Source organism: Mauremys mutica, chromosome 19 (genome assembly GCF_020497125.1).
Source record: "Mauremys mutica isolate MM-2020 ecotype Southern chromosome 19, ASM2049712v1, whole genome shotgun sequence".
NCBI lineage: Eukaryota > Metazoa > Chordata > Testudines > Geoemydidae > Mauremys > Mauremys mutica.
Genome location: NC_059090.1, coordinates 24,042,046 through 24,068,867, shown reverse-complemented (window position 1 = coordinate 24,068,867; position 26,822 = coordinate 24,042,046). Strand labels below are relative to the sequence as shown.

General features: G+C 53.0%; 1 protein-coding gene across 1 annotated transcript; it reads right to left on the bottom strand.

The window, feature by feature from the left end:
• Positions 1 to 5,055: 5,055 nt before the first annotated feature.
• On the bottom strand, positions 5,056 to 26,822 carry TRARG1 (trafficking regulator of GLUT4 (SLC2A4) 1). Its single transcript, XM_044994226.1, has 3 exons — positions 26,448 to 26,822; positions 12,087 to 12,219; positions 5,056 to 11,379 (listed from the first exon to the last, which is right to left on the bottom strand). The coding sequence occupies exons 1-3, from the start codon at positions 26,820 to 26,822 to the stop codon at positions 11,363 to 11,365; spliced, it is 525 nt and encodes a 174-aa protein (XP_044850161.1). The 3' UTR covers positions 5,056 to 11,362.

Sequence of the window (26,822 nt, the reverse complement as noted above, 5' to 3'; positions counted from 1 at the left end):
GTATGTTTTTCTAAAATTTCCCACAAGAAATAATTGACATTTTAATCAGGTCCAATAGAAAGATTTGCTAAATCAGATTTCTTAAAACAGTCTCTCGAGGGACTAGGCAGACGTCTATACCATTGGTATCTTGGCTTGACAAGGGAAAAATACTGTAGGGAGCAGTCCTGCACCAGCTGGAGATGGATTAGATTAAGGTTAATGTATCTTTTCCATCTTTAATGTATATAATCTTCCATTTTAAACTCAATAGAAGGCATTAGCACAGACTTGGTGCCATATGTAATTTTAACTTGGGCCTCTGGATATTTCCTCTAATGAGGTTACTTGTCAACAGAGCTCCTCCTCCTCCTCCTCTTCTGTTGTTTCTTCTGTAGAAGGAGGAGATTCCCAGCACACGGATAGCAGAGTTGCACTTTCCAGGAGAGTTCATGATGATTTAATCTAATTGCTTCTGCTGCTTTGAGCATCCTATTTTGTACTTACCCGCCGGGTCGACGCGGCGAGTTCGACTTCTCGGAGTTCGAACTATCGCGTCTGATCTAGACGCGATAGTTCGAACTCCGGAAGCGCCGCGGTCGACTCCGGTACTCCACCGCGGCAGGAGGAGTTGCTGGAGTCAACCTTGGAGCCGCGGAGTTCGCTTCCGCGGCGTCTGGATGGTAAGTCATTCGAACTAGGGTAGTTCGAATTCAGCTACGTTATTCACGTAGCTGAATTCGCGTACCCTAGTTCGAACCAGGGGCTGTGTGTAGACCAGGGCCAAGAGGAGAAATGACAGTTCACCTCCCTAACAAGGAAATAACTCTTTAATGTCACATTGCTGTTAAAGTAACTGGCTTGTCTTAGCATGCACAACCCAAGGCATCCAGGGATTTGGGTGGGGGCATCAGAGCAAAGAGGAGTCCTGGACACTCACTCCCCATCTCTCTCTCATACTATCCAATCAGCATAGACTGAACAGCATCCCAAATGAAACCAGCGCGGCCAGTACTTGGAAGGATAAGTTGCTGATTCTCAGTTTCATTGCAGTGCTTGCAGACTTGGCTTAAAATATTGCATACTGCAGATTCCTTTGTTTGGTGAGCTGCCCGAAGTGGGGGAGCCCTGGTCCAACTAGCCTGAGATTGCGGCCCCAGCAGTGAGCTGGTGCCAGTACTTCAGGGAAGGCGAAACACCTGGCTGTTTGGGTGTGGGGAGTTGTCACGGCTGCCCCTTCTGTAGTCATCGTCTCTTCACGGGGCGTTCCATCTGCCAGTCTGTGCTCCAGGTCATGTCATTGTGTACTCCCGTTGCTGACTCACACCATCAGCTGGAAGAGTTTTCGCGATGTCAATGCTGATGTTGCATAGAATTAAGTTGAAGTGGTTGTTTTCCGTTCTTTCAGTGCGATTACTCCGATGTGGATCTGAAGTAGATACGTTGCCTCAAGGTAGCTGGAGGCGAGACACACTCACCTTGATGTTGGGAAGGGGGGGTCACCCCCAGGAGGAGGGAATGCATAGTGGGGGGTGTGCTCTGACCTTTTGTAGTGCTTTCTGTTGGCAGTGGCACCTCCTTCCCAAGCACTGGCGTTTGTCAGTTACCCTGTTGTGGGAGGAGTGGGACCTTCTCCAGGAAGCTGGGAGAGGTGGGAGGCTGGCCAGATGCTCTCTTCAGTCAAATCCTTCCTGAGATAAAGTGCTAGGCAGCCACAGGGTGAGGACTCTGCTGGGCAGAAACCTTAGTTCATCTCTGTCTTAGCAAGATCCTCTCCCCAGCTGGGCTAGGTGGGGCTCGGAAATGCATTTCCATTTGCTCAAGGAAGGCACCATCGACTCAGCCAGAGGCAGACATTCGTATTTAGCTGAGGTGAAGGAATTTGGGTGCAAGAGAGAGACAGACTGCAGAGGCAGATTGTTGATAACGTTGCTCCAATATAGGCCAGTAACCTTAAACAGCTGTGGCATCAGACAGGAGTAAACTCCACTGAGGCCTCAGTGCACAGGCCGAGCAGAACCATTCAGCAGCAGGCTAATCTGACTGCTTGAGAAGTCCCTGCTGCGAACCAACATTTTTGAGAATGACTAGGTGGTAATGGCTGCCCAGCTTGAGAGACCTTGAAGGGACCTGATTTTCAGTGGGTGAGTGCTCAGTGCTCACTGAAAATCGAGCCCCTTTACAGCTTCTTAAGTTGGGCACCCAAAATCACTAGTCACCCTTGAAAGTCAGCCCCAGAATCTGTAGGTGTTTGTGTGTGTGACAGAGCAGCAAGAGCAGAGCTTAGAATTAGTTCAGGCTTTAAACATTTTGTCTTCTCCTTAGTTCATGCATTGCAACATTGAGCTTCAGTGCAACAAACCCCACTATGGTTCAGAGCCCCCTTCCTACTGACTGCCAACATTGTGCGAACAGGAAAAGCAGCATTGCCAGACTGGCTCAACCAGGGCAGCCCCGTCACCAAGTGACCTCGGTGTTTGGCCTCCTCTCCTCTTCAGGGCTGTCACACCTGACCTGTGTTGCTTTGGGCTTCTTCACTCTTCCTTCAGCCAAGTAATGCAAAGGATGTTCTGCCTCCTTGGTGTATGATTCTTTAAGCTGTCATCTTGGCATTGAATATTCAAGTGGTGTTAATCTGTTCCTGTCTAAATGTGATGGAGAACAGGAGAGTGAGCTGTGTCCCTAGTGTCAGGTCAGACCGGGCACAGGGGGAAGTAACAATGAAGTAACGGTGCCTTCACTATGCAGAAGAGGTTAAAAAGGAAAAGGACCCTGGTTACTGGGAAGAAGGATGATCCTGGGGATAGGGCTAGGAATCAGGAACAATGAATTCTCCTCCTTCACTGCCACAGCAGGTCAGTTTCCCCATCTCTAAAGTGGGAATCAGGTTCTTACCGTCCCCTGGGAAACGTTGTATAAATGTGAAGTAGTAAGAACATAAGAGAGGCCGTACCGGGTCAGACCAAAGGTCCATCTAGCCCAGTATCTGTCTAACGACAGTGGCCAATGCCAGGTGCCCCACAGGGAGTGAACCTAACAGGCAATGATCAAGTGATCTCTCTCCTGCCATCCATCTCCACCCTCTGACAAACAGAGGCTAGGGACACCATTCCTTACCCATCCTGGCTAATAGCCATTTATGGACTTAACCATCATGAATTTATCCATTTCCCTTTTAAATGCTGTTATAGTCCTAGCCTTCACAACCGCCTCAGGCAAGGAGTTCCACAAGTTGACTGTGCGCTGTGTGAAGAACAACTTCCTTTTATTTGTATTAAACCTGCTGCCCATTAATTTCATTTGGTGGCCCCTAGTTCTTGTATTATGGGAATAAGTAAATAACTTTTCCTTATCCACTTTCTCCGCATCACTCATGATTTTATATACCTCTATCATATCCCCCCTTAGTCTCCTCTTTTCCAAGCTGAAGAGTCCTAGCCTCTATCTATTACAGGAGTCCAGAGTTATTTAAAACCACCACCCACCTGCCTCTGTTCAGTCTCTTCTCCCAGCACGTTCAGGAACAGATGGTGTCACTTCTAGGGAGGTGTGGGCGAGGTGGCCCAGCAGCTCCTTTCCAGCTACCTCTGCTGCATGGTTTTGTTTTTGCTTTTATTAAGCTGATCTCCCAGATATTTAGACCAGTGCAGTCTCTGCTCGCACTCCGAGCCCAGAGATGTGACAGGGAACCCCCTGCATGCTATGCTAACGCAACTGCAGGGGTTTAGCACCAGCGTGTGCCTCCCAAAGCTGCTTTCTCCTCTCTCTGTGCTGAGGAGAGCAGCGCACTGTGGGTTAGTCTATGTGATGTCTCCGTTCCCTGCCTGCCTTCCAAATGTATCTCCAGGGCAAGTTTCTTGACACCCACTCCCAAGAGGAGAGATTTGTGTTACTGAGTAAAAGCTACTTAACCCCCTGACCCTCCTTGCATGCTGCCTTCCCATGTCTTTCTCTCCTGCTAACGTTCTGCTATGGGGCATAGTGCAATGAATACCCCTTCTTTATCCTCCCTATGCACTTGGGAAGTGAGCACGTTCTTCCCATTTTACAGGACAAGCTGAAAGCTAGACTGGGAGAGGCTTGCCCAAGGTCCCACAGCCGCATGTCCACATAGCAGAGTTAGGAATTAGACCCTCGGCTTCCTGACTCCCAGTCTCTGTGCAAAAGAATAAATGGACACAAATCTGACATCAGGAATCGTAACATTCAAAAGCCAGTGGGAGAACACTTCAACCTCTCTAACCGCTCAGTGACAGACTTGAAGGTGGTAATTTTGCAACAAAAAAACTTCAAAAACAGACTCCAAAGAGAGACTGCTGAACTCGAATTAATATGCAAATTAGATGCAATTAACTCAGACTTAAACAGAGACTGGGAATGGTTGGATCATTACACTAATTGAATCTATTTCCCTATGTTAAGTTCTCCTCACACCTTCTATGGGTCATCTTAATTATCACTTCAAAAGTTTTTTTTCTCCTGCTGATGATACTCATCTCAATTGATTAGACTCTTCCTGTTGTTATGCATACTTCCACCTTTTCATGTTCTCTGTATGTATAAATATCTCCTGTCTGTGTGTTCCATTCTATGCATCCGAAGAAGTGGGCTGTAGCTCACGAAAGCTCATGCTGAAATAAATTTGTTAGTCTCTAAAGTGCCACAAGTACTCCTGTTCTTTTTGTGGATACAGACTAACACGACTGCTACTCTGAAAACAGTTCCCTGGTTAACCACTAGCTAGTGTGGCTTCCTGAGCTGCAGTCAGGAGTGATTCTCCATGCACCCTCAGCAGAAGTACAGCATTACACAGCTGCCTAGATCTGTCGGGTCTTCCACAGAAACACTGGGTGTTGTCTACTTCTACAGGCAGAATACTAGCCTGGATGGACCCTTCTGACTATTTCTTTTCTCCATCAGCTCTACCTCTCCGTTCTCCTCCCTTCTCCCTGCAATGTCTTTATCACCAGGTACAAGGACTAAAGTCCAGGTTAGCAGCTTTCTTTCCAAGTTGGTACCCACTGGCTCTTTTCTCATTTAGACAGAACAAGCACGCTCGCGTTTGACCATGCATGTTACATTTTATTGTTTGTTCTCATGCCAAGAAATACAAAGGAAAGTATATAAGATACATCGCGGCATCCGACAGAAAAGGAAACATCACCAAAAAGGAGCTCCAAGCTGGAATTCCAGTTACGTCAAGGCTATTTGTAAGGATCAGTCTGTAAACCGGTACAAAGCATGATCCAGACAGTTTGGCTTCAGAACAGGATGAACCTGGGAGTGTGACAATGGGGAATACACCCTGCGCTTCATTGTAAAGGATCTGTTTTTTGTCTTCATGTAAAAAGGCCTGAAACAGAGGGTCCCTGCTCAGAAAGGATATCAGATTGGCATGGTGAACCGTGTTTTCCGTTTCTCAAGTTCCTTGTCATGATTATGTATATAGATACACGATTTTCATTACCAGCTAATTAAAAATTATTTTTAAAAAAGGCTTGCTACAACTTTTTGAAAAGGTTTTTCTGCCTTGGCTTGAAGCCAAGCATGTGAATTTTCAGGCTAAACTTGGTTGTGTTTTTAACGAACAAGTATATTTGTAAAAAATGGGCTTAAAGCAGGATTGCAGATTTCAGCCATAATTATTGAGCCATGACTGGTTCCATAACGCTGTAAGGACCAACTTACATAGACTAAGGCAAAGATGCCAAATATATGGCCCAAATTGAGCCCACCTGTGTATTCATGCAGGTGGCCTCACATATTCAGATTATGCAGAATCTAAGATTTAATTTTCACAAACAAGTAAGTTTCTAGCCCTCTTGGATGCACAGAGAAACTCGGTTCACATTTGGAAGGGTACCTGATGCAATATCTGCCTGAGTCTGCAGACAGCCTGAAACCAATGACTCTGAGGCATGAACTCCCCTGTGCCCTGTTAATCTCATTGGAGCATCAATGTAAAGCCCAGCGATGACACTTTGTTGTCAACATGATGTGTTCCGTTGCTGGGCAGTTTAGTGGCTGGAACAGGAAAGTGGGAGTGAAGGTCATGGGGCTTGGGAATTGAGGCAGGCATGGAACTGCAGAGGGAAGACCGGAGCAGACTTGCACAGGCAGGGGGGAGGGAACGAAGCAGAGAGAGGATAGATGGGAAGAAATTAAAGCACAGAGCAGAAAGAGCAGCGGCCTTAGGGGGCGGCAGATCTCGCCCTCCCCCCCAGAGTGACAGTGAATGAGACGCTAAGGGGAATGTGAATAATTCATCACATGAAGGCTGGGATCCTCATGCAAACTTCCCAGTGCCATCAGTGAGGAACCTGCTGTGGATCTGGGAGTATAAAGTCCTGAATTCAGATCCCGGCCAACAGACCATAATTAGATGTGGAATCCAGCTCTCTCCTCGCCAGGCGTCTGACACTCTAGCACTAGGGCTGGACTCGCTAACCCAGTCACTGGGGCTCTTCCATTTTCACAGGGCCAAATTTCACATTTCTTCCCTCTGTTTGTGCTACAACCATCTAGCCTCTCCTGCAGCATCTGTCCGTGAAACTGACAGTGAACAAGTAACTGGAACCAAGCTGCCCTGTCCTGACAGCACACTGACATAAAACCAGAATTGCTTCTCTGCCCAATGGCACTGGACCTCGCAGCGAGCTAGTACCTTCCTCGTAGCATCCCTAGGACCAGCATCCCAACAGCAGGTGAAACCATTCGGCTCGTCTGCCTCTACCCCCTGGGATTCATGTGGATTCAAGCAAGGACGTCTGGAGTAGGGAGCTTCTCTTAATGTAGGCTGGGTTTGAATTTTGAGTGCGAAATTAAAGACTGGACCAAACCCTGAGGATTTCATAGCCCGTATACCTGTGACTGTGCCAGCTGTGTGTGCTTGGGCTGCGGCAGCAGCAAGTTAACAAAGAACAGAGTCATAAGGGTGGGTGTGTAGGGAGCAAATCTACCTAGTTTGTGATCGTCTTCCTCTGTTATGTGAACTCAGTGGAACTAGTGAGTCGGTGGTGGTTGGATGCAGAAAACAAGGTGGATTGTATGAGAACGCGCTATCAAACTAGATAATTCCTCAATCAGCAGCAGTATATCTCAGCACACCTGAAAATATTTTGGGTTTTTCCCATTGTTGTTTTGTTAAGTCCTCAAAATATGTAGGTCCTTGTAATTCCCTGCGGCCGCACTTGGTGATGCAGATATTAAGGGAAAGAGGAAGTATACTTAGCAGAGTCTTAGTTACGGCATTCGGTGCCATGTCTTGGGCATGACGCCATCACGCACTATTGTGACATGAGTCAGGGCAGGAAAAGAGGGAGAAATAGGGGTTGAAAAAGAGATTCTTCCTGAACAAATGCAAGCTAGCATGTCGGGGGAAGGGGGAACCGCTCCAAAACAAAGATCCCATGGGAGAATGGAAGGAGGAAAATGGAAATGCTAAATGACCCATGAGTGAGAGCAAACAGCGAAATGGATAGCAGCTTGCCATGAGAGAGTGGCAGAAAAGTCCATACAGTTCTGGGCTGCAGATGCAGAAGCATCATGCTGCAGAGCAGAGAGGAGTGAATCCCTCACTAGACAGTACCAGGGAGCCTGCTTCTATGCTACTGCATGCAGCTCCAGGGATGAGCCAAATGCTTCTCGTTAAGTACAAACTCATACTGAACCCCAATCAAACCTCTGCACCATGCCCAGGGTATTCTCCTGGCCACTGTTAGCAGGAAGGACAGGACCTTTCCCCAGAGAACCACTCTCCTGGTGCTCCTAGCCCTTATCCAGATGGAAACTCTGAACAGTTTTAGGTTCAACCATCATTACTCAGCAGCAACAGATAAATCCTGAAACTGGAAAGAATTCAGGAATGATTAAGGGGCAATTTCTGAGAAAAATATACACACACAGAGTCTAGCTAAATGGTGACTAAGGATGGGGCATAACTGAGTAACGGTATTTGAAATCTGTAAATCCCAAGGAGGGAGAGGAGGCATTTAGGGTGGGACAACAAAGTGTATGTGAATGGAAATATTGAGCAAAGGAAGCCACTTAACCGCAGCTTGGTGCATTAGTGTATTGGTCCTCTTCCCCGACTGCCATGCTTTCATGGATTGTGGTTACATGGTATGACTGTGATTGAATAGAGCAATGCTCTCTGGAGACTTTTGACTGGATCTAAGCACAAGACGCGAACGAAGGAGATGGCTTTTAAAGTGTAGAGTAGTGTAAAAGAATCTAATCAGTGTGTCTAATTAGAAGAGTAAATCACTGAAGGAACGTCAGTGTCTTCATTTTTCTTTTTTATTATATTTAACAGTGAGGCAGGAAGCTGTCGTCCTCACAGCCTGATGATGTAGGGTAAGATAGAGAGCAAATCCCATTTGGATGCATGCAACACATTATCACTGCAATTTTCTTTCTAAGGCAGCTCTTCCTTTCTCATGCATTCAAATTAATTCTGCTTTCTCTGTCCCAGTCTGCTTCGTCAGACTGGAATGTCTTCTGTAGAGGATCATTCAAATGGCAGCTGCCCATGGGGGACCATTCATGGTTAAGGAAGCAATGACAGGTATTTCTACCTTCCCTTTTGAAAGTGCAGTGTGTGTAAAATCCATACCAAGAAAATATACATAAATTGAGAGGGAGGATGGTCTTCTGGGGACTGGGAGACAGGATAACTAGTTTCTCTTCTTAGCTCTGCTACAGTCTGTCTCCTTGGGCAAGTCATTTAACTTCCCTATACCATAATTTTGCCATCTGTACAATATCCGGTACCTACCTCACATGGGGGTCGAGGGTGGGTTAGTTCATTTTGGTAAAGCGCTTCACGCTCCTCGAGGAGAGGCGCTATATAATTATAAAGTAGCATTTAAATTCTTATTTAATAAATGTTTGGTTGCAAGGGATTGTAACTCATTACTGCAGTTTTCCGTCAGTGTCACTTCTTCCCATTCCAGAAGGCTTTTTGTTGTGATTTCTAAGCACTCCCAAAAAGCAGTTTGTCAGTTGCAAGTGGGTTGGGCCAGGGAGCAAAGGACAGGAAGATGCCTGATGAGGCAGCAGTGTCATTATCCAGGTCAGAAAGGAGATAATGAACCTGAAAGGCACATTCTGTGAACTGTACGTGCTGATTATGGGGATCTGCATGGGAAAGTACCATGTGCAGTCCTGTTAACAGTCCGTCTGTCCCCTTAAGTGGCCAACCAAGGTTTCTGATGGGTTGCTGGACGAAGTATTTGCCTATCTCAGTATTTACACCTTGTGCATCAGGCATTGCTCAGCGAGAAGCTATTCTGCATGAAATGTGAAAAGGGAAATCAAAACACGCTTGAGTGCAGTTAAGCTACTGTCCCTCAACTCCCTCCTTGCTTAAACTCCCAGTGCTCTCCCTAAGCGCCAAACACTGAAAGTCAGAAAACAAGAGGGATGTTGCAGAAGAGTTGGGCTGTGTTCTAGAAGCTGGAGAGAGGAGCTGAAGCCTGAAGATGAGGGGAAACATAGCAGGGGAAAGCAGGGTAGTGTAGCAAAAAGTCAAATGGTTCTGCATCCTAAGAATTGCTTCTAGCCAGAGAAGCATGTTGCTAGTGTACCCAGGGAATTGTGTGGTTGTCACCGAGGTTCTGAGCCAGCCTAGCAAAAGAAAACATATTAATGAGGAGCACAGAGATGGGTGGCAAGGGAATTCTCTCAGCTAAGTGCCAGCGGGTTTGGTTCAGAGCTTCCTAAGAGACTCAAAATTGCTACTAGGGGTGTGAGGGAGGAAAAGTGTGGTACTCTGCCAAGGTTTGGCAATGCCTGGGTTCGCAGAGCCGTCAGGGGTGTGGCTGGGTAAGATGTGGATGATGGAATGGTCAGTGTGTGCCCAGTGGCAGCTCTCGTATAACCCCCATAGGTGAGTTTGCAAACACACCAATAGGAGATCAGGGATCAGTTGGCCCAAAGCCATCAGTAAAACCTCACGAGATGAAATGTCACACAAGACGGGCAGCAGAACGTAGTATGTTTCAAGCAGCCACACCAAGCCCAGGCAGAGTAAGAGGCAATGAAGTATGGCACGAGGCCAGGGAAGGGACCGTGAGGAAAATCCCAGGCTCTGAGCTGCTGGGAAATGCCAAGCAGTGAAACCCGTGTTGTGGAAGGTGAGGGGAAGGCCATGGGCAAAGATTTTGAACCCTGCAGAGCAGAAGTCCATTATTTGTATATAACACACTTAAAAACTGACCTTTCGTGGAGCTTAGCCCAGATGCGTGGGTGGTTACAGCTGAAGTGGGGCTAAACCAGGCATTTGGGGGGATTGTCAAAGGGGAGCGAGGGTGCAATGAGAGACTCCCCTTGGGGCCTTTGAAATTTCCCCTCCAGGCCAGTAGGTGTCTTTGCGGAGATTGTGATGGGCTCTGGATTGGGCCTTCAGCTCCAGCCATGATGGACATGGTATACATGCTCAAGTGGACAGAATCTGCTCTCCCTTCCTGGGCACCGCTGCTACCTCACATTCCCACTGCACAAACGTTCCCTCGCTGGGGTGCAGGGAGGTAGAAATGGATTGTTCCAAAGAGAAGAGATTTTTCCTGCCATAAAAGCCCCAGCATGGGGTTGGGGTGAGCGGGACTCTCCTGCTAAGCTGGCATTCCTCATGCAGCAGAATCCCTGCCCTCCCAGCTCTGGGATGCTTTTGAATGACAGAAGAGCTTTGTACAAACGGACACGGAGCAGGACGTTCCCAGAGGCATGCAAATGGTCGTCAGCTTTTTTTTTTTTCTCATCAAAAATACAAAATCCCCCCACCAGATCCGCCACCTTTCGCTGTGGTTTTGGCCAGAGCTGCAGAAAGGTGCATGCGATGTCCCCCTGTAGTGGCGCTCTCCTTTCTCCCGCATTGAATCGATTTCATCTCCCGATGGCAGTTGGAGCTTTTTCATAGAGACGGAGAATTAAGCAATACAAAAAACAGGATTTGTCCCAAAATTGTCAAGAAGTTTCCTCAAAACGTCCCGTTCTCTCCTTTTTAAAAAAAATTAAATTTTGGGTTCTTTAATAACCCACATCATGAAGTTCTCCCCTTGTCCCCTTTTTGTCATGTTCTCCCTCCTACCCACCATCTTTGTTACTGATCAGGAGTGCGGTAGCGGATCTCCCTCCGTTCCACCTCTGCTTGGGATTCGAACCCCTTTCCCAGTCCTTGTCGAGCTGCTGTGTTCTCCAGTTGTTTTGGTTGGTATGAAATCATTTTCCAAGAGGCTGTGAAATAAATGCATGCACTCCCTTGGACGATGCTCCAGAAGAGATGGGCCTAAGGCCACCCTTCTAAATCGTAACGTTGCTGCAAGGGTAAAATTAAAACCCTGGGAAGGAAAGACGTCTTCCTCTTCTTCAAGGTATTTTCATGCTAATTGGTCTGAAAAACTGAAATAAAGAGAGTCTTAGTGAGGCCTCTACCAATTAAATTACGTCCCCTCCTGCTCTTGTGTGGTTCCACTGAGGCCAGCTCGGTCCTGGGGGGAGTTGGAGTGTTGTGAGGTATGGGCACATGGGGGCTAACACAGCAGTGATGTAAATGGTACTGACTTTGTGGATTGGTTCATCTTTGGAAGCGTCTCCAAACACTTTGGGCTGGAGCCCCGAGACTGCAGATTCATGTCTGAATTGCTGCACTTCGGCCTCACGTAGACGCTTCCATTCTCCTAAACCATTGGTCTCAATCTTTCCCAGACCCTGCCCTCATGTTACAGCCCCCTACCATGGTGGGATCCCTGTCTCTTGCAGGCACAAGGGAAGGTGTTCACAGCCACTGAAACCTGGGACAGCCCCCACATGGAGAAACTAGGTTCTAAGCTGTTTGTTACAATGCATTGCTCCAGTTCCCAGTGGATTCTGGGGGATTTCACAGGGCCACCGGTGCATTATGGGATGGCTGTCTGAGCTATTTCAGCCTGTACTGTCCACATTCAGGCTAGACTGGTATTTAGCACTACTGCAAGGCAGTCTAATCCCGGTGGTATTTCATACAGGTACATGCCCCTTGCACAGGGACACAATGTGTTTTTCAGGGGTGCTGCTAGGGCCTCTAGTGTGGCCTGGTGGCCACTGGGGAAGAGGGGAAGAGGCATTACCTGTGAAATTGAGCGAACAGTAGAGCACAATGATGAGGATTCCCAGGACAATGGAGACTATGCTGAGCAATCTGGCCATGCGCCCGAGTCTCCGAGCCCCGTCCATGTCCCCCTGCTGTCCGCTGTTCCTTGACTGGCAGAAAGGAAGACACAAACAGGCGCTTGTCAGAGGTTGTGGTTCCAGCTCCGTGGCTGTCGTCAGCCTTAACCCATGCAAAAGGAGAGCTGCTCTGTTAGCAGCTGGGTCTAGACAACTGCGGTAGCATCACCTGGGACGAGTGTCCTGACTTGCAATCTAAGTTTGTCAACAGTCTTCATTAGCTTCCGAAGCTCAACTGCCCTGAAAAGTCCTGGCTGGCATGTGTGCTCTGCAGAGGGTGGAAGTTAGACCGGAGCAAGGGAGGCGGGTAACTGTCTAGGTGTGTGTCTAGCAAATACAGCCCCTAGGAGCTATGAGGCTGAACGTGACTGCAGCCAGCAGAGAGTCTGCTTTGACTCAAAGGGAAGGGGCCTGTGTTTTTAGGAGCTCACTTAACCAGGGCTGGGACAGTGGAGCCATTGCACTTAGGGGCCACCTCTAAGGGAAGCACAGTTGCCACCCTCCAAAAATTTACATAATTGAAAACACCCACCCCTGGGTTTAACCCCCCCGCCACTCCCGGCTGCAGAGAGGAGCAGCAGCAGACTGCAGTCTCCATAGCCCTGCACTGTCCCTGCCGCCTGCACGGCAGCTGTGCAACATGGGCCAAAGTGCGAACTTTTTGTAATATTTTGGATGCCTATTTGTGCCTCGGTTTCCCCTCGTACGTTGCATTGCTAACCAGTGGGTGCGAAAGAGTGAAGAGTGCTCTTGGGGCAGCGAGGAGCCGTGGTGGGGGTGTCACCAAGCTAGCAGGGTGGATCAAATGGGTCATTAAAGGATGGGCTGAGGTCGACTCCTATCAATGGAAAATCCACGGAGGCAGTGAAAACCTCCGTGGGCAGAACACTGACACCTAGCCCCCAAGAAGCCAGAGGCAGGAGGTTTCCCCTCTCCTCGGCAGGGGAGCTGAGCAGAGGCCAACCTGATAAGTAAGGACTGAGAGGTGACAGAAAGGGGATAATGGTTGGCTTTTGGGAGAGGCCCAGCCGCTCTCACCTCAGCCTGAGAAAGGGGGCAGAGAGTCCAGAGCAGGTAGGCTGTGGGGTGCTCTGGCTTGGCCAGATGGACTATGTCTTAACCTTTATTTCTCTGTGCTAGCCTAAGGAAATTCGACTCTGTGTCCCAGCTAACAAAGAAACCCGGCTGTGTTCTGACAAGGCTCCTCAGCGTCACTGGAAATCCTTGCGGGGGCACATGGGTCCCGGCAGAACGTACACCTCTCTGACCAGGAGCCTATCAGTTGGACTCACTGGACAGAGCTCCTGGTGTAAAGCAGGAGCCCAGATGCTCAGTCTCAGAGGCCGTTAGGCTGTGTGGCTACCCTGAAGGAAGAGTGGGACCCCTTGGGGGGACAGTCTGCCACACAGACGCAAGATTACATGGTTACTGTTGCAGCCTGCACATGACCAGTGAATGGGCTTTAACGTAACGCTCGGTAACTGCTGGGTTTCATCTCGCTTTAGAGCAGTGGTTTTCAACCTGTGGTCTGTGGAGACCTGGCCTCCGCAGATTCTTTGTAAGATTGCCAAAGGGGGCCGCACCTCCATTCGAAATAGTGTAGGTGTCTGCAAAGGAAGAAAGGTTAGAAACCACTGCTTTGGAGTCTCCTTCGGCACTCTGCCTCTCTGCTGTACTCTAACTCTCTGGCTCGGCAGCTGGGAGCTGAATGAGCTCCTCCTGCAGTGATGGCTGCTCCTGTGCTGGCAGCGAGGGGGGAGGGAATGGCCGCCCCAGCTTCTCCACGCTGCTTTCCCCTGCTGCTCTGCCGATTTCTTAATGCAGTCTGCTAGAGAGTGGCCCTGCCTTGTAATGAAACCTACTGGCTCACACGGTACAGCAGGGGTGGGGGAGAGTCACTGGGAGGTGCCTGGAAACTCCTCTCTATGGGATCATTCATAAAGACTGCACAGAGATTGGGGGCCACCTATCCCACCACAGCTTTGTCCCCCTATGGGGCTGCTTGAGCCCTGCCTGGAATTGATCCCAGGACCTAGTGGGGACAAAGGCTTCATAGTGGCTAGCAATGCACTGAGAGGGGCTAGCAATGCCTTGGTAAAGTCGGACACCCTGCAGTACTCTGGCTAGCACCCTGGGGTCACCACCGTTGTGCTCTGTACTCCACCTGTACTAACAGTGCTCAGGACCGGCCAGACCACATGTAACCCACAGTACAATTAGATGGATCATTAGCCTTCAGAATCAGTGACTGATTAAGCAATATCCTTGTTAACTTCCTGTTATAATCAGCAATAATCTGGTTTCTAAGTACAAACACTAGGGCCAAAATTGGGTCATCCGCTGTTGAGGGAAATGGGTTATTGCTGCTTGAAGAGAGCGCAAAGGCCACATTCCTGCTTCTTGGCTGCAGGGCCTGGGCAAGGTAGGCGAGGAACAGAGGCTTGACACTTAGCAGAGGGTCAGGCACTTGGGGCAGCAAAGATGTCACTACGATCAGACTACTTACAGAGCCTCAGCATGAATGACAAATGCAGTGGGGAGGCAGAAGAGCCCCTCCAGGGCCAAGGAAAATGTTGGCTGCTCAGCAAAAGCCCCGTTTTCAGTGTGTGTACCCCAACTTTCCCCAGAGCAAACCAATCCCCCGAAACCCCACCTGATGCCTCTGGTGTCTGAGAAGTTTTGAGAAAAAAATCAGGTAAGGAATTTCTGAGCCTGGTGTTTAGAAATGTCCCCCTTGTTGGGAGGTGTTAAGGGGTGCAGTGGTCTGGGGGAGCACAGAGGTGAAATCCTGGCCCTACCGAAGGTAAGGGGAGTTCGGCCAGGGAGGCCAGGTTCTCACAGGTTTTCACCCACATTACAAAAGCTAAACATTTGGGATGTTCTAGCTGTAAAATATAAGCATTTAACATTTCCATGTGGACTGACGCCGCCATTATCCATGGCACCCGCTGGTGGAACATGGAGGAATCACAGTGCAGCGCTTAGGGCACTAGCCTAGGACTTTGGAGACCTCTGCTCTGCCACAGACACCTGGGTGACCTGGGGCAAGTCGCGTCAGGTGCGGCTAGACGTCGGGTGCATGTGGAGCACAGACCCTGCCCGCCATGTGTGGGTGGCAAGGCACGGCTTAGGCAAGTAGAACAGCAATGGCTCTCTGCACGCCCAAGCACGGCCTCCTCCCTCGACGCGGCTCTCTTTAGTAGTGTAGAGTCCTGCTGCTGGAGCCATTCCCCACGGCCTCCCCTCTGCCAGCGCCTACACACCACAGCCTGGCTGCAGCCAGCCTTTCACTGCGGCGTGTAGCTCCACATACGGTACCCAGGCCGAGTCTGTCTGCTCGGTCCCTGTCTATAACGGGGAGAATAGCAGGGCCCTGCCTCACACGAGAGGTGTGACAATCAACTCATCAGCCTGGGAAGCGCTTTGAGGTCTGCTGGTAAGAGCTAGGAGGGTTATTATTATTATATTCCATGCCACTGTAACTGGCTGCACATGTGCGCCTCCCACAAACATGCTAGGATCTGCAGGAGGAGAGCTCTGGCTTAGGGCACCTCAGAAGATCCGTCAGAGCAGGGCTCCCCTCCTGCGGACCCTGTGCACCAGCCTGATTTACATTTTTGCACTCATTTAAAGAGAAGGGAGTGGGGGAATTCCTAGACAAAAACGTAGTTGAAAAGAAGTAAGGTTGAAAGCATGAGTTTCAATACAGTCCAAAAATCACACTTTTCTTCTGACTTCTGCTCCTTTAAAAAAACCAGACGACCCCCCCTCGTGTGAAAATGGCTAGCAATGACCCATTAAGAGGGCCAGCAAGTCCCCCACTGCCATATAATCCGGCATCATGTTCGCTCATACCTGACACATACCATTCACCCTTAAAGTTTGCAAAAATCTGTGCAAAAATCAAACTAACAAATGATTAGATGATCCAAGCCTGTTTCCTATCCAAGGGTTCCGTTGCCAATATACTGTGTCACTAACCACCACTAATTGTTACTTCTTTAGTCACTACAAAAACAACGAACACAGTAACCAAACATATGTGACTTGTTACACAATAGATTTAAAACAGTTAAAAATACAACTTGCAAGGTCTGCATGGACCTGCATCACCATATAAGCGCCCCATTTCATAACCCCAATACATCAGTCATGCCAATTCCAGTCAGACAAATATTCTGCCCCATCAGCCCAGCACACTCGAGGAGTATGTAGGGAACTCTGACATAACCTAACGCAGCCTGGATCTTCTTCCTTTCAGAAGCTGTAATGCACACGGAATAGAGGATATCAAAAATCAACAGTAAGCACCTAACCGCTTGTTTGCATTACTGAACAGAAGTAAATTAAATCAGGTGGGATGACAGTGAGCGATGGATTATATGGCAGTAGCGGCACTGGCTGAATCCCTTAACTGTTCATTGACAGATTTTTAACATTTGGGATTTTTAAAGGCACAATTTTTTGTAACAAACGTGTAATTTTGGGGGGAAGGTGTGTGCTGGACTCCAGTGAAACACGCTTGCATTGGTCTATACATTCCCTAGCAAAATACAAACAAGGAGTGAAGCTCATCACTACAGCTTCTGGATCCTTTTCCTCTAAGCTCCTCTTGAACAGTTACGAAAAATCCCCAAGCATTCACATGGAATTTATCGCTCTCCGTATATTACTCATTGGGATGGAAGGGTTTGGTTGTAACTGGTAAATGTCAGTCATCGTGGATTTCACTTTCCACATAAAAACATGAGCAATTTGTGTCCATTAATCAATGTTTGCAGAGAGGGAAAGTTTGTTCAAATGTAAGAATCTCTTGAGGACTAATCAGAGTGTGTGGTAGTAGCTGTAGCTGGGAGTTTAGTATTAAAAACTAACCATTGAGAAATGACGACCAAATATGTCTGAATGCACTATGAATCTTGACTTCATATGGCTAAATAATTAGCATGTGACCTTTTTTGAAACATGCCAGTGGGAACATTTTAGGAGATAAAACCAGCAACATATTCTTTGGGAAATATCAATTTAGCCATTTGAAATGAAGTTTAACAAATGGAATCCTTCCAAGTTGTTCTCTAACGATACTACTTATTACAGTTACAAAGTGCTGTGCGTTGCTTGCACTCAGCCTCACGATAGACCCTCTGTAGTTCCGGCTGGCTAGGGCATCCATCACTTCTCCGACCCTGCTATGTGAGCAGTGCTGTGCACTGTTAAACAGCCTCTGTGCACACCCCTGCCCAGAGGGGGCGGCCCCTTAGTGCTAAGGGGAAGAGGTTTCCTGCCAGAAGCTAGGAATGGGCGACAGGGGATGGATCACTTGATGATTACCTGCTCCGTTCATTCCCTCTGGGGCACCTGGCATTGGCCACTGTTGGAAGACGGGATACTGGGCTAGATGGACCATTGGTCTGACCCAGTATGGCCATTCTTATATTCTTATGTTCTCATGTGTAGTGTGTGAAAAGATCTGGGGCCTGTCACATGAGAAGCTCTCTAGAAATATTAGTGCGGTACATGGAAAAGAGCAGCCCAGCCCCTGGCCATCCCTGGGGTTTGACCAGTGAGCACTGCGTACCATCAGGGGGCTGTTTGGTTGCATCCTGTTGCAAGGGGCTGAGTGAGGCAACGAGAACTGAGAGCACTTGCTCTTTCCAATGCAGCCTCTCCCAGGATTGGGCCCTAAATGCCTTCCCCTTGTTTGGAGAAACTTATGGTTGGTTTGCAGTGTAGGAGCAGCAGGAGAGGGGGTAAGAGAGAGACCTGAGTGTTCCCCGGGGCATCTCTCTGTGTGTCTTGCAGACTAAGTGCTTCCAGTTGTAGCCTGGGCTCTGATGCACACAGGCTCTTTTGTTTTGGATGGTTGAGCTGTCGCAAAGATTCTCTCCTTTCCTCTCTCTGTCTCTTGGTCCGTGCTCATTCATGCACGTTCCCAGCAGAATGGGGGCGGGGGGTGCATACCCTGCACTGGCATTGGTAGCGAGGCTGGTCCCAGAGGGCTCCTTCTCCATTTGTGTGTGTTAGCTCTGCTCTCCGAAATGGGGGGGCTGAAAGGAACTGAAACCTATTAATGCAGGCCCAGGTCAGCATCACCAAACCCAGTCCTCAACTTTGTCAAACAGGAAGACTGAAAAAGATGCACTCAGGTGTCTATGCAGCCAGGCCAGAAGTGACTCATTCCATGAGATCACACTGGGAGAGGAAGGGGGAGATGAGCAGATGATTTTTCTGCTGACCACAGGACCTGTTGGGACCTGAGTGCAGCATTTGAAAGGTGATTTATGAGCCTAACTCCAAAGGCATAACAATGCTTTCTTCTCTGTCCGCTGCTCAGTGCTAGGAAGCGGCCCTGTGTGCAAAAAGCATTGACTTCAGGGAAAATCTAAGAGTGCAAGCCCCCCAACAACTGGAAAAAAGTCAGTGGGCTGTAAGCATGCCCACCAGCTGCCACTGTGGCTGCAAGCAGTCTGGATCATGCCCCCAAGGGGAGCTGGTCCCCGGTGCCTAAAGCATCTGGAGAGTCTGGTTCCTGCCATATCTCTAGCTACTCCTGGGGGAATTCTGCACCACTGCATGTGCACAGAATTCATGTCCCCCGCATATTTCTTTGCTTCCCTGCAGAAAAATGACTTTCTGACAGGGAAGCAAAGGGAAGCTGCAAGAGCAGCCATGCACCACTCCCTAGCTGCGCAGGTACATGGTTTCAGGCACCTGGAGCAGCCAGCAGAGAGGTAAATCACCACAGGGCTGGGGACACCCCAGCCAGTGGCTCCTACCCTGAGCTGGGATCAGCTGCTAGTCTCGGCTGGGCTGGAGCAGAAGATGGGACTTCTTCTTTCCCTACAAGGAGTGGCTGGGGCTGTATCAGACCCACCCCCAGAAATTTCCTCCAGTTGCAGGAAGCTCAGCATCCTCCCCTGCTTCCTGCCCCCATTGCGCCTCAGCTGTGGGGGGGAGGGGTCACTCTACGGGGAGCTACTCCCCCATCCTCCCACCCTCTGTGCATCCAGATCTCCCATACCACTGCCAAGCCTCACCCCATACACCCAGAACCCCCCTAGCCCTCCATACCCAAACCCCACCCCTTTGAACCTCAACCCCTGCATCTGAAGCCCTCTGCGCCCAGACCCCCTGCCTCAGGACCCCCACCACTGCACCCAGACCACCCTACACTGAGCTCCCTGAACTCAAACCCCCACCATCCGCACTGAGCCCTCACATCCAGACCCCCATGCCACTGACCCCCAATTAACTGCACCTAGACCCCCACCCCACCAAGCCCCACTCCCCCAGGTCTCCCTGCTGAGACCTCCATGCCCAGACCCCTCTTCTGACCCCAACCACTTTCACCTGGATGCCCCTGCAGAGTCCCATTGCCCCTGCACCTGGAACCACCCCCCAACAAGCCTCTGTGGATCCAGATCCCCCCCACATACCTACACCCCACACTGAGCTGCCTGCACCCAGATTGTCCCACACAGAATCCTCTCACCCCACACACACACTGAGCCCCTCCACACTTGGACCTGCATGGTTGAGCCTGCCTGCCCCACACCTGGCGCAGAGGGGCAGGGCCCCAGGGTGTTCCTGGGGCAGGCCCAGGCCTTGTGCTATGTCAGGGTTGGCTGCAGCCTCACCACTGACTCTGTGTCCCGGGGGTGGGGGGTGGAGAGGCTGCAGGGTGATCTCCCACCTTCGTGCAGCCAGTGGCCTGTGCCACTGCACCTTCGTGCAGCCATGGGGCTACCATGCTGGAGCCCCTGCATTGATTTATTGACAAATAAAATGTGCAGAATTTTGCATCGTTTGGCACCGAATGCCCTCAGGAGTCTCTCTAGCCCAGCTGGACATGGGCTCAGCCAAGGTTTACACGAAACGTCTGGGTGTTCACACCTCGCTAGGCACAGCAAGCCAATTCAGGGGAAACGTCCAGTGAAGCCACTGGGAACTCTGCCTGCTTGTACAAGGGCTATATATATAGTCTTCTCCTCCCTCAGGACTGAACCAAATCTGGGCACTTCACTACATGGGGCCGGTGCAACGCCATCCACCATGCTCCCTCTGGCTGGGGCAGCGCTCCTCAGCAGACGATACGTTCCTGCATCCCTTGCACTTACCAAGGTACATACGCCCCTCTGCACTTATGTCTAGAGATGGCTTCCTAACTTTGCTCTTCGGTTCCTCCCCCACTCCAACGGGGCGGGTGTTTGAAAATCAAACCTGCTCATAGCCCCATCACTGCAGCATAGAAGTGCTGTGGCACCCAGAAGGAAGAGTGTGGGAGCTACTTTGCTCAGCTGGCGGAAGGATAGCTGGGAGTTATGTGGCTCATTACTGTGTATGTCTAGCAAGACTCCACTATCCCGCTTTCCCCGTGCCACTGCATTACAGAGCCAAAAAAGCTGAGTCCATCTTAGCCCACATCCTGGCTAAGCAGGCTCTCCACTGTGCAACTGATGCCAGCTGGCTCCTGCAAAGAGCCCGATTCCTCTTCTAAATGGAGGCCTGTCTCTGCGGAAAGCTTGTCTATAGCGACTGACACCACGTCCCTCTCTAAATCTTTATTGGCTTCTGGGGAACTGCTGACTGCACGTTCCCCTCCGTGCATTTCTGCGCAGTAAGCAGCATGCTGGAGCTCTGGGGCTGCTGCCTTCCCTGAGCTGATTTTTCAAAGGGGAGATTTGCCTGTATTGCACAGTTAAGACTATAAAAGGGGCCCCCGGGCCCTGTAAAGCAGCATGGTTCCTTCCTCCAGACTAACTGGGGTGGTGCTAATTGGAAGGCTCTGCAGCCTGAGGTGTGAGTGTTGAGCCACCTGTGTGCAAGGAGGGATGGGAGAATTGTTAGCTCTCTTCTCACACTGGCTGATTCTGCCCCAGTATGTGGGAATAGTTAGGGTCAGAAATTGCTTCAGTCTCAGTAAAGGGCTCCAGATGCCATCAGCTCCTTGAAAATACCTGAGCCCAGGCCCTGGCCTGGGTCCCACTTTCTATTTTGGGGGGTAAGTTTGGCTGTTTGTGGATCAGGAGGAAATAGGCTCTTTTCAGTCTTAAGGTGTGTTTTTATTTTCCAGTAAAATCCCTAAACCAGCCCCCGATAAACTGACCTTGGTGGAGGCAATCTGGACTAGTGCTTAGTGCAAGAGATCAGGCATAAGGGCTCCTGGGTTCTAATCCCAGCTCTGCCACCAAGTCGCTGGGGGTCACTTTCTCGCTGGGTCAGGGGGATAACATCTTCCCTGCTTCAGGGGGCGTTGGTGAGGATTAATGAGTTGCTGCTTCAGAAGCTCTGCAAATGCTGAGTATTGAGGGGAGAAGGTAACTCCCTGGGCAGCATGGCGTGTCAATAGTTAATGTTTGCAAAGAGCCTTTTAGAGCAGCAGGTGAAAGAGGCACTGGAAGAGCAGAGCAGGCATTGTGCTCCCGGCCTGCCTCTGCCCCTCGGCCAGGCTCGGAGCTGCTCTGCAGCAGTTCTCCGGGGGAGAGCCACGTGGGAGGAGAATGGACGGGGGGCAGCAGGAACCGTGAGTTTAAAAAAAAAAAAAAAAAGGAAGGAAGAAAATGGGCCACTTTTATTCTATAGTTCTTTGAACAAAAGGCTCCTGCTTCATCTCTCAGCACTTGAACAGAAACTGCTGGGAGCTCTAGTTCTGCCCTGGTAACTCGCCTGGCAGTGGTGCAGCCACACATCAGCTAGCAAACCGAAGGGAGGAAGGACCAGGTGTGAGAATTATTATTGTTGTTACCATAGTATTAGACATATTAAATAACAAGCAGGACCCCACGGTGCTGTTGTTGTCCAACCCCAGGAAGGCACACAAGCCCTGCCCCGCGAAGCAGAGGGGCTGAGGGGGTCATGAACATGGCAGTAAAAGGCTGGGGGCATCACATCTGCCCAGTGAGGGAGCCTGTTCTGACCTCCCGTACTGGTGTCGGCGTAGTTGGAACTGGTTGGTGGAGGGGGATCAGGCATCGTCCGCAAGTCGATATTTTCCAGAAAGCCTTTGGTTTGGGATGTGCTTCTTTTAGTGGTGAAACGTCGCCGCAAGCCCCAAAGCCGATGCTGTGGGGAGGTCTTCGCCGAGCATGCAGGCTGTAAGCCCAGAGCATTGGCCTGGTGCGGCGGGTCGGCAGGGAGACAGCACAGATCCATTGAAACAAACTGATCTCAAGCCTGCCTGAGCCAAATCTAGGTCCTCAGTCTAGGCCAAACAGCCCCAGGGTCCCCTGAGGTGAGCACAACAGCAGGCCCTGTGGTTTTTGTCCTGACTGTAACTGAATGCTTGACCCTGCCCTTCCAGTGCCAGTTCACTGCCTCTCCCGGGTGGGAAGCATGACCAGTCTCACCAGCCCTGTCCCCGAGGCCCACCTGGAATGGATACGGGTCATGCTCTGCCACGTTTCTGAGGAATCAGCCGGCCCTGCTCACGGGGGCTCATCAAGCCAGTACTTTATCACATCAGCCTTTTTATTATTATTCTTTTAAAATAACTTGCTTTTTCTAGCGCCTGCAGTTGTGGAGAAAACTGGCCTATCAGCCCCAGAGGCAGCGATGTCTGCAGGAGTGAATGCGCCCTGCTCATTTCATGGTGTGTTTTAAAGATGCCTGTTGAAATGCCTGCATTGCTCACTAGTCTGAGGCTGATCAAAGCATGCAGGAAAAGAGGGGCGCTTGTCTCGGGTTCAGTAGTACCTCGCGTTGATTTCCAGGGAGGAGGGAGCCGCTCTGCGGGAATAAGAACTGCAGAACCTAGCCCAGTAGGAGGGTATGTGCAGTTCCCAGAGAGCCCATCTTAGTGCCACTGCTGAGTGGAACTGGAGCTGGCCATGGGGTGTGGGGAAAGTGCCACCTCTTTTTCCCCCCAAAGGGAAGAGCAGTGCTGCGGGAGCACCCAAAGCGCCACACAATCGTATTTTGGACATATGCACCCTTGGGTGTGAGTAGCATCTCCCAGCCGTGCACCTTGTGCCGTCTCATACTCAGAGGGAAGGGAGTGCAAATCTGCTGTTCTAGCCTGGGAGCACAGAGGACAGAACAAGAGCAGGGCTTCAGCTCCTAGAGGACCACTGACTCCTGAAGGAGAAGCCCCAGTTGTGGCCTACTTCACCCCTCGTTAACCCAGCTTCCAGGGGTCCAAGTCTGGTCTGTTTAGGCTGTAAGCTCTCTGGGCCCGTTGGTTTGTTCCGCACCTAGCACAAAGGGGCCCTGATCTCCTCCAGACCCAGTGTGGAAGGGGGAATAGTAGAAGCCGGGTTCCCTACCTCTACATGCGTGATCCGGGTAGGGGAAGCTACCTAGGCTAAAGGGTGGGTCCTCTCTTCTCCCAGTGCGATGGGAACTGGAACTGGGCCAGTTCTGAGCTGCTTTGCTCTTGTGTTTGTGTAACAGCGCCGGCCCGAGCAAAGGGACTTCACTGGAGCTGGAGCTCGGGGTTTATTTTAACCGCCCTGGCTGGGGTATTGGTGGCCTCCAGGCGCTACGGTAACACAAACAATAACGACCCTGGTGGCGATGGTAGAATCCTGCCTAACGGCTCCGGGTCCCTCGAGAAGAGGGGGTTTATAAATGTCCCTTTGGTGACTCCCTGCATTTCAGGCCCCCTCCTCTAGGTGCTGTCTGCATAAGGCCGGTAATGCTGTAACCTCAGGCACAGCCCTGCTCCTGGCCCCCTTGGGAAGGGCCCTTTCTCACCTCCCCATAGCAAGCGCCGGTTACCCGTCTGGCCTGGAACGCTCCCAGGCTGTTGTAGGTGCTGAGGGAACTCTCACATCTGGTTTCAAAGGGGTTTCCCTGCCTGGCGCTGGCTTGCTCTTAGTCAGAGCTCCCTGGGCCCTACCCCCAAGCACTGCCCCCTTCTCTGCCCTCCCGGGCTGTCCCCATCCCTCCTAGCCCCCAGGCTGCAGCGCTGTGGGAGCCTGGGGGTGCGAGATTCCCTTACCCGCCTGGCTGCTCCAGCCTGGGCTCCAGGAGGGATTAACCCTGGAGAGGTTGGTGTGTCCCCGAGTCCCTTCCATGCCCCCAGCTCCGGAGGAGCAAACGCTGTTCTGAGGGGGCAGGATCCAAAGAATGCCAGGTTCCTTTCGGGTCTGTAGCTCGGGAGCCGCTCAGCCGGGAGCCCTAGCTGAGGGGCGGGCCATCCCCAGGCAGGGCACCCCGGGGCAGCCTGCTGCTGCTCCGGCTCCGGCAGCGCTGCCTGCCCAGCTCCGACCCGGGCAGTGACCCCAGCCCAGCCGCGCCCCGGTGGTGGGAAGGGGCCAGGCTTGCAGGGGGGGCTGTGATCCCCCTTCAGACAGCGGCTGGTTCCCTTCTGCCGCCTGCCCCCTCCCCAGAGCGCCCATCCCGCGGCTCGGCGCCGGCTCCACACCGGCTTGTCCCGCTGCGAGCTCTGGGGCCGGGCCCCGCCACCCCCTAGCCACGTTCCTTAGACCCCCCCCCCCGGGGCTGAACAATGCCCAGCCCCGGCGCTGCCCCGCGGGACGCAGCTGGCCACGTGTGGCGCATCCGGGGGCGGGAAGCGCTGCGAGGCCGGGCAGTGCCGGGGGGCCGCCGGGGCTCCCCTCCCCGTGGCGCGCAGGGGAAGTGCCCGGTCCGCGCAGCCAGGGCGCGTCAGCGGGCAGCGCATCCACCCTGCGGCCATGCCCCGCCCGGCAGCGGGGCGCAGCGCGCTCGGTTCGAAGGGGAAAGAGGGGCTCGGAGTTCAGCAGCGTCCCCTCAAGTGTGCGGGGGGGCTGCAGGCTGGGCGCCCCAGGACCCCGCAGGGCTGGTAGCTGGCGCCCCAGGACCCCGCAGAGGGGGGGGGCTGCAGGCTGGCGCCCCAGGACCCCGCAGAGGAGGGGGGCTGCAGGCTGGCGCCCCAGGACCCCGCGGGGGGGCAGGGCTGGTGGCTGGCGCCCCAGGACCCCGCGGGGGGGCAGGGCTGGTGGCTGGCGCCCCAGGACCCCGCAGAGGAGGGGGGGCAGGGCTGGTGGCTGGCGCCCCAGGACCCCGCAGAGGAGGGGGGGGCAGGGCTGGTGGCTGGCGCCCAGGACCCCGCAGAGGCGGGGGGGCAGGGCTGGTGGCTGGCGCCCCAGGACCCCGCAGAGGAGGGGGGGGCAGGGCTGGCGGCTGGCGCCCAGGACCCCGGAGAGGAGGGGGGGCAGGGCTGGCGGCTGGCGCCCCAGGACCCCGGAGAGGAGGGGGGGCAGGGCTGGCGGCTGGCGCCCCAGGACCCCGGAGAGGAGGGGGGGGCAGGGCTGGTGGCTGGCGCCCCAGGACCCCGGAGAGGGGGGGGCAGGGCTGGCGGCTGGCGCCCCAGGACCCCGGAGAGGAGGGGGGGCAGGGCTGGCGGCTGGCGCCCCAGGACCCCGGAGAGGAGGGGGGGCAGGGCTGGCGGCTGGCGCCCCAGGACCCCGGAGAGGAGGGGGGGCAGGGCTGGCGGCTGGCGCCCAGGACCCCGGAGAGGAGGAGGGGCAGGGCTGGCGGCTGGCGCCCCAGGACCCCGGAGAGGAGGGGGGGCAGGGCTGGTGGCTGGCGCCCCAGGACCCCGGAGAGGAGGGGGGGCAGGGCTGGTGGCTGGCGCCCCAGGACCCCGGAGAGGGGGGGGGCAGGGCTGGTGGCTGGGCGCCCAGGACCCCGGAGGAGGGGGGCAGGGCTGGTGGCTGGCGCCCCAGGACCCCGCAGAGGAGGGGGGAGCAGGGCTGGCGCCCAGGACCCCGGAGGGGGGGGCAGGGCTGGTGGCTGGCGCCCAGGACCCCGGAGAGGGGGGGGCAGGGCTGGTGGCTGGCGCCCAGGACCCCGGAGGGGGGGGGGCAGGGCTGGTGGCTGGCGCCCAGGACCCCGCAGAGGAGGGGGGAGCAGGGCTGGTGGCTGGCGCCCCAGGACCCCGGAGAGGGGGGGGCAGGGCTGGTGGCTGGCGCCCCAGGACCCCGCAGAGGAGGGGGGGGCAGGGCTGGTGGCTGGCGCCCCAGGACCCCGCAGAGGAGGGGGGGGCAGGGCTGGTGGCTGGCGCCCAGGACCCCGCAGAGGAGGGGGGAGCAGGGCTGGCGCCCAGGACCCCGCAGAGGAGGGGGGAGCAGGGCTGGTGGCTGGCGCCCCAGGACCCCGGAGAGGGGGGGGCAGGGCTGGTGGCTGGCGCCCCAGGACCCCGGAGAGGGGGGCAGGGCTGGTGGCTGGCGCCCCAGGACCCCGGAGAGGGGGGGGGTAGGGCTGGCGCCCAGTACCCCGCAGAGGAGGGGGGGCAGGGCTGGCGCCCAGGACCCCTCGGGCGGGCGTTCAACACTCACCATGATGGAGAAGACCAAGGCCACGATGTTGATGGGCCAGACGGGGCAGAAGCAGGAGAAGATGGCCAGCACCAGGTAGTCCAGCGGCCGGCCCTGCTCCTGGGCGCTGCTGGTGGCGATGGAGGACGCCCGGCCCAGGCTGACCCGGGAGGGCGAGCGCGGGGCCGTGTCCAGGTCCCCGGCGGACACGGGCTTGTAGGGGAGGCTGTGGCCGTTCTGCTCCGTCTCCAGGGTCCCCGAGAAGGAGTTGGAGCCGCGCAGCCCCTTCTGGCCCGGGCCCTGGCTGGAGCAGAGCAGCTGCTCCGTCTCCTGGCAGCCCGCGGGCGGGGCCGGGCCCCCCAGCGCCTTCTCCACGTGCGCCTCGCTCTTGGCCAT